This window comes from Neomonachus schauinslandi, chromosome 11 (assembly GCF_002201575.2).
Source record: "Neomonachus schauinslandi chromosome 11, ASM220157v2, whole genome shotgun sequence".
Lineage (NCBI taxonomy): Eukaryota > Metazoa > Chordata > Mammalia > Carnivora > Phocidae > Neomonachus > Neomonachus schauinslandi.
The window spans coordinates 17,112,619-17,120,337 of NC_058413.1; the positions used below are offsets into that span (position 1 = coordinate 17,112,619).

At 58.9% G+C, this 7,719-nt stretch overlaps 1 protein-coding gene across 4 annotated transcripts in view; it reads right to left on the minus strand.

Moving 5' to 3' along the window:
• Window positions 1–6,030: 6,030 nt before the first annotated feature.
• The window catches only part of CD82 (CD82 molecule), a 50,024-nt gene continuing 48,335 nt past the window's right edge, over window positions 6,031–7,719 (minus strand). For all 4 annotated transcript variants that reach the window (XM_021684764.1, XM_021684765.1, XM_021684762.1 and 1 more), the window contains 2 exons: window positions 7,258–7,341; window positions 6,031–6,955 (listed from right to left, as the gene is read on the minus strand). In XM_021684764.1, the coding sequence (XP_021540439.1) occupies window positions 6,878–6,955; window positions 7,258–7,341 (162 nt within the window). In that variant the 3' untranslated portion in view covers window positions 6,031–6,877. The remainder of the gene's footprint in view (window positions 6,956–7,257; window positions 7,342–7,719) is intronic.

Sequence of the window (7,719 nt, forward strand, 5' to 3'; positions counted from 1 at the left end):
AGAGATGGAGTCTTGAGGGTCTTCCAGTTTAAGTTTGTGTGTCTTGCCCGTGCCCCCCCTCTAGACTGCCAGCTCCGTGACACGAGGGACTTCGCTCACCTGGCTGAGCCTGGATTCCCTCCACGGAGCCTGGCATTCAGTGGGTGCCCAAGAGTTACTGCACGGACTGATGGATGAAATGTCAGATGTCATTGAGTCGAGCTTCTTCGAAAAGGGCCCACCTCCTCAGCTCCGTGGAGAAGGCAGGGGACGCAGAGCCAGGGGCCAGTCCCAGCGTCTGCCCTGTGTGGTCGTCAGGAACGGTCGTTCTGGTTGTACACTGCCAACTCCAGGGGAGCCGCTTATTCAGACGACAGTGTGAACAGCTCCTCCTCAATTGGTGCAGAGGGGCAGCCTGCGGCACACAAAGTAGCTCTTCCAAGCCTTGGCTTCCACAGCCCACAGGGGGCGGGGGTGGCAATCGCATCTCCTCTGCTGGGGGGAGGGGTAAAAGTTAGCACTGTGTACGTGATGGCTGCTGAGAGGACATGATGTTGCTGACTGGGAAGGAGACAGGGTCCAGGGAGAGGCACCAGCCCCATGCCTGCTGGCTTCCCACTCTCTCTCCTCGGGAGGCCCTGCGCAAGGCACGCCTCACCCTGCAGAGCTGGCCCTCCTCTTACTCCCGGCTCCTCCTCTGGCTGGGGTCCCGTTCACAGCATCCTTCTCACTCCGGCACTCCCTCCCTCCTCCTTATGGGCTCCCTCGGGCTTGGAGCCGGGGCCCCTCTGGGGAAGGGGCTCTCTCCTCCCATCCCACCAAACACAGGATGCCTCCCGGCCCCAAGGCCCAGAGTCCTCCGTAAACCAGCACCAAGAGGATTGGCTACTGGGAACATGGGGTCGCTGTCACCCTGGAAACCCCAAGCTGGACTCACCAGGTGTGTGATGCAGGGGCAGAGGCTAGACCTCTTCACTTCTGTCAGCTGCCACCAGAACCCTCCGACCCTGACCAGTCCTCCAAGAGGTCGCTGGGGCCTCTCTAGACCCCACCTCCCATCCTCCCCTCCCCCGCAGCCCCTCTGCGCTTTCCGCCGTTTCTGCTGAGCTCCACACCCCCCCGCATCCTGCAGGAAGCCCACTCTTGTTCCCAGAGGACCTACTTGAGGCATCTGAGGTGACATGGGGGGGTGGGGAGGGACTTGCTTCTGGGACTGACATCGTCCCAGCCCAGAAGGCAGGTGCGGGGCCGGGGCGGTGGAAATGACTTCAGAAGGGGCAGCTGCGGGTGGGGGTGGGTACTCACAGCTCAGATGGCCTCAGCTGGCCCCTCCGAGGCTCCACCCCACGGGGCAGGGGCCCCCCCACACAGATTGCTTCCTGCCCCAGTCCCCAGCCTCTTGGACCAATCCGCAGTCCCTGCCTTGGAGGCACCGAAGTTCTCCACTTGCCTGTCCTGTCCAGGGAGGGCCACCTCCAGGGGATGCCCCTGAAGCCCTCCCCGGTCACGGTCACGGTCACGGGAAGAGGCTGCCCCGGGAAGCAGCTCACTGTGTCTGTTACCTCATGCGATTCCCATGGTAACACGGTAAGCCCGGGAGGTTGGAATGACAGCCTATGTCACGGAGGAGTCCCAGAGGCTGCTTGTCCCAGTGCAGGAGCTGCGTGGCTTGTTTCCGCAGGGAGGGGGGCTGCCCGGGGCTGCTGATTCCTGCGGAGCGTGGCTGGAGGGGAAGGGGGCCGAGTGTGAGTGCTTCCGCGCCCTTTCCTGTTTGTCCACTCGCTGGTCATTATTCTACTTCCTTCCGCAGGATGCCAGAGGCTCTGGATGGGCCCCAGGGGTCCCAGAGCCAGTCGGCGTGGACCGAGCTGTGATGGCGACAGCATGTGTGCGCACATCCGGGCGTGTAGGTGTGTTCGGGGGAGTGTGCCAGACCCCTTGTGTTCACCAGAATACAGGTGCCATACGGGCAGGGACCTGCTTTTCTTCGCTGCTGTGTTCTCAGGAGCCTAGAATGGTGCCTGGCACAGAGGAGGTGCCCATTTAAGCATTCATGGAATGAATGAAGGGAAGAACAAATGAATGAACAAACAGTGAGCAACTGAAGCTTAGCCCACAGGTTCCAGAAACTCCGGAGAGCAGCCAGATAGCTGCCCGGAAGCAGTGTGGCAAGTCGGGTCTCTGTCCCTCTGCAGGGAGAAGGAAGTGGTGGCAGCTCTGGCCTGGGAGAGGCCCTGGGGGCTGGACACTCCAGTGTGTGACATCAGTCGCCTTCAGCACGCGGCTCCTCAGCCTGGGAAACTTGCTCACTTGGAAGACCCCAGGGAGGGGGCTGGAGGAGGCTCTGCTAGGAAACAGGCAGGATGGGGGTCTGCCAGGGCAGCTCTGGAACATTCCAGGCTGGCAGGCATTTGACCTTTCCTGCCTGCCCAACACTGGCCACAGCTTAGTCTGAGGAGAAGATCCGGGTTCCCTCACAGCTAGGAATGGACTGAGCCCTCAAGGGGTGGCAGGGCCTGCGTGTGCATGTGCGTGTGTGTGTGCGTGTGCGTGTGCATGTGAGCTGACATTTGGGGGGACTTGCCTATGCAGCCATAGCAGTTATGAAAATATTGGAATATTTCTCTGCTCCCCACGCCACCCCCTAAACTCCCCCGCACCTCCTGCCAATCCACACAGAAGGACCTTATTCCCGTTCTAATCTGGCTTCCATGCCCCTAATCAGTGTCCGTGCCAGACAGCCCCCTTCCTGGACACTGCCCTTGACCCCCCAAAGGACCCAGAGAGCAAGCTGGTTCCCCTCTATGCTTCCCCCTGGTCCCCGGGAGCCGTGGGTGGGCTCTACCCAGGGGCACCCTTGCACCCTCCTGCCCTCTGTCTCAGCAACCAGGCCATCATGGGGCCCCTGTGGCAGTCATCTGAGCTGCATGTCCCTTGGCCGGGACCTTCATGGCAGAGATGACAGCCTGCGGGTGCCCCCCACCCCCACAGAAGGCCTCACAGCCCCTCAGCTGGTCCAGCCGCCCATGGAGGGAGGCAAGAAGGCTGGAAGCCCCAGGTGGGCTCAGGATGGATGACTGGCTAGAGGGGCCAACTCGGGATTTGGAGATGCCGGACTCTGTTCCCTCCCTATGGAATCTCAGAAGCCTGGGGGGGAAGGAGGGCAGAGGAAATTGGTTCCTCCCCAGGAGGTAGGAGTGAGGGGCCCAGCAGGCTCAGTGCTCAAAATGACCAGATGTCACAGAAGTTAGGCCCGCGGTCTGACAACACAGCCCAACCTGGGGGTGGGTCCCAGGAAGCCTGCGAGGCGGTGGAGGCAAGAGGATGTCTTAGAGTCAGATCTGTGCAGTCCCAGTGCTGGCTCGGGCACTTTCCAGCTGTGAGGCGTGGGGACAAGCCTCAGGAGGAAGCTGGCTGGGGGTTCAGCCCATCTTCTTAATAACTCCTGACATTTTCTCAGCCTCCTTTAGTTTGCACACACAGTTTTGAGCTCACCCCTGCTCTCTGGCCCAGGGTCACACAGGAAGACAGCGGTATAGCTAGATCCAAACCCAGGTCCCCAGACTCCCTGCCCTTCTGAAGAGCCAACCTGAGAAGCTCCCTGTACCCTTCCTGAGGGTGAAGTAGAGAGGGCCCGCATTAAGATGACAGGACCCTTAACAATAGGCCGGGTAGAATCTTCCACCTCCTCCTCCACTCTGCCCGCCCAAGAGGGAGGCAACCCAAGGCCATGGAGGGGATCTGGGGGTGACACCCCGCAGCTGGTCCCATTTAGGTTGGGGGTCAGCAGCTGGCCTGGGACAGTGGCTACCTCATGTCTCCCTTACTTCCTGCGGGCATCACGGAAGGGCAGGAAAGCCCCACCATCTGGTGACCTAAACTCTCTTGCCCCATCATGCCCTGTGCTTCTCACCCCCACCTCCTGCAGACCCTCACCCGCACCAGGATCCCCGCAGCCATCTCCTGTCACAGTCTGGGACAGACACTGGAAAGGTGTCTGCTCAGCTGGGAACACCGTGAGATGGGCAAAGCCAAGGGGTATGGTTGCTTTTGCTCTGGTCCAGGGTTCTCAGGGAGCCAGGCACTTGCTGAGGCTTCTACCTCCTTCCCATCACCTGAGCCTCACACGACCCTGTCAACATCCTGGCGTTCAGATGAGGAAAGGCAGGTTCCAAGGGGTGAAGGGGTTTGCCCGGGGTCACGTGGCTAGGAAGCACCAAAGCCTCCATTTGAATCCAGGTCAGCTCTACCCACGGCCCAGGCCCTTCTCAGGGAAGCCCTCCCCGAGACCTGCTGATGTGGGACTGTCGTGTGGGCACCGAGGGACCTCCGAGCTGAGCCAGACTGTGTCCCCACCCCATGCAGCTCTGCATCCACCTGAAGCCCCAAAGTCTCGACTGCCCACAGCCAGGGACCAAGCCTTGTCTCTTAACTTAGCCTTTCTCCCCCTAGAAGGCCATCATCGGGGCAAGGGTGGCACGTGGGTCCCTTCCATGGGCCAGAGGAGGTAGACAGTATGTGGGGCAGCTCCTGATTCCCTAGGCAGCCGTGCCAGCTACACAACCAGCAGGCCAGGCGGTAGCTTCTGCCCCTCCTAGCAGCAGAAGACGTGTTTTTCATCGTCCTCATCTGTCAGTTGGGGATCATAATGAACATGTGCCTCCTAGGATTATAGTGAGTCAGTCTGTTAACATACATCAGGGGGACTAGAACAGTGCAAATGCTATTTAAGCCCCAATTACTATGTAAAATTGTCCCCCAGTCGCTTTGTATGCATTCGCTGGGTCTTCCTGGTTCCTCCTTGGCAGGCGCACAGCTTCTGTCCTCGCTGCCGGCCACCAGCACGAGGTCAGACACAGTAGGCTCGTATATGCTTTCTGCTCCAGTCATGAAGGGATATCAAAGTTTGTGTGAGGGTGGTCTTGAATTCTAGATTCCAGCCAGCCACATTCTTCCTAGTAGCTAAGCTAAGGAAGCCCTGGGAAACGAGAACTATAGAACTGACAAAGTTTCCCTTTTTGCTTTGACTGCCAGGAAGCTCAGAGGCAAAATTACCTCTGATTCAACTAAATAACTAGAGCTCAAAGATGGCAACTGCTTTCGTGTCTCATCCCAACTGGACTGACAGACAGTACTGAACTGGGAAGGATTCTGAGGCTGCAGTGAGTAACATCAGCTTGGAGTATGGCCAGGGTGCCTCTGGGCTAAGGAAATGAGGGGGTGATCGACTGGTGATGTCCGCTGCAAGTACAGTGGTGGAGAACACGGGATGTGCACAAAAGGTTGGGCAACTCGGCTGGCCTTATTTCACCCGTGTCTACACTTCCTCACAAGCTTATATTTTCCCTGGTATGTTTCATGTTTTATTACTTGTACTTGCCTGTGGAATGAGGCAGGTTATAAATAAAATAAGCTGGGAGGCTTCACTCCGAGCCCTCAGTCCTCTGTGTAGGCTGAGAGCTCGGGGGAGAGCTTCTGACTGCAGCAGAGAATAGGCTCCGTGGAGCTTAAGGGTTCTTTGGCTCCCGGGGCTGTCCCCCGTGCCCTCCACAGGCCAGAGAGTCAGCCACAGAAAGTCTCTTGCCAGAAATTAATTAGGTTCAGATCAACAGTTGCACTGTCCCTAACGTGTGCCCCCTTACCGCCTCGCTGAAGATAAGGCTGTCTGCCCTGCCCCCCCATCTCTCTTGGGGGAGCATCTGTACCTACATCTTATCAGGACCTGAGAATCTAAAAGCAACATGATTCAGGAATCACTTGGATGGCTGCTAAAAAGGCAGATTCTTTGTCCGCAACCCAGATCTGCTGTATCAGAATCCCCGAGGCCTGGAATCTGCATTTTCACCAGCGCTCCCACTGGAGTGAGAGACCCACCAGGCTGGAGAAGCCACAGAATAACTTTGGGCTCCGCCAGGCTCCTAGGCTGGGGCAGCAGCGCCACCTGGTGGGCCCTGCGGAAACACCTCCCGACCATTGCCCTTCCGGCCCCACTTGAGGGTAGTCGGCCTCTTTCCAGTTGGTCTCCAGAGCCAGAAGCAGCATCTCTTAGACAGCAAGCTGGATTGTTACAAATCCTCTTTAATAGTTAGTTGTCAAATCTCAGACATGTTTTACAGAACTGTGCACAGAGCCCCTCCCTACTCCAAAGCACAGATTCACCCACCCATTCCCTAGGGGGCAAAGGACAGACCCACCTAGCTTCTCCCAGGGGAAAGCGTCCTTCCCCTTCCCTGGACAGCTCGGGATCCTGGCGAATGCAGGACCCCCTCTGTGTCAGGGCCCCCAGGGTTCACCCCCGATTCCCTAAGCAGCCCAGAGCCAGTCCAGATTCCCTGGCCCAGAGGGCCCTCTTCAGCCCGGCTTATGGCATCATCCTCGGTTGATCTGAGCTGGCCTGGGGAAGGCTGCTGCTCCTAATAATGTCAGGTAAAGCCCACCCTCTCCCACTACCTTCAGTGAAAATGTGAAAACCAAAGACATAAGCATTACAGTGGAAAAAAATGTTTACCCACGCAGTGGGCAGTCCCCTGACAGCCCAGGGTGCCTTATCCACCCCCCCACCCACCCCCAATGTTGAGTACACTTTTCTCCGCCCCATATACACAGCTCCAAGGCAGGCCAAGACCCAGCCCACCTGCTCAGGGACGCCGTGGGAGCGTTCTCTCTGCGTGGCTAAGAGAATCCCGGCGGGCGAAAAGCGAAGGAGCCACAGAAGAGCTGGGGCAGAAATGTAGGGAGAGGGGTCCAGGCCCCAGAAAGCCCCCCCGCCCCCCGCCTCCAGCCAGCACAGGACGGGCATGGGGGAGTAAGGTGGGAGGTGAGCCTGGAGCAGAGCCTGGAGACCCTGAGGAGCCCTGAGGCGAGGGGACAGGCAGGGAGGTGGGGGACAGCAGCCGCCTCAGTACTTGGGGACCTTGCTGTAGTCTTCAGAATGGATGTGCCGGCACAAGCAGATGGACAGGAGCATCCCCAGGAGCTGTCGGGGCAGAGGGCAAGAGTCAGAGGGAGGCACGGCCACCCGGTTCTCCCCGAGGTCCCAGGGCAGCATCTCACTATCCAGGTCAGCGAGGGTCACAGGGATTGAGCGGGATGAAGCAGATCCCCAACTAAAGCCTCGTGACCAGCCTGTGGCTCCAGCGGCAGAGGGGCCCAGGGAGGGACAGTGGTCAGGCCAGGCCTCAGCCTCCCTGAGGCCATCAGTGGGGCGGGGAAGATCCTGGATGGCAGGGCTGGGGGCGGGGCGGGGGAAAGCGCTGCTGGAGGGGAAGGGGTTCAGACCTCGATGACAGCGACGCCCACACACACGCCTAGGATGATGCCCACGTTCTCCTGCAGCCAGTCCTGCACCTTCTTCATGCAGCCCTACAAGGGGAGATCGCGGTCACGCCACCCCATGCCATGCTGCCTCACCCCACCATGCAGAATCACCGGGAGGGCCCCCCGCCCCGCCCCGGCCCAGAGGGCCTGCAGAGTGGGGTCTGTGTGTTCCCTGACTGCATAAATTAACGAATATGTTCATGTAGGTACAAATGACAAGCAAATAGATGAGTCAAAGGCAGGAACAGCTAAGTGAAGGAAGGGAGTGGAGCGGGAAGGAGGGAGGGAGGGTGAAGGAGGGAAAGAAGAAAGGGAGGGAGGAAGGAAGGGAGGAGGGAGGGAGGGAGGAAGGAGGGAAGACAGGAAGCAAGGAAAAAAGGAAGGAAGGAAGGAAAGAGGGAAGGAAGGAAGGAAAGAAGGAAG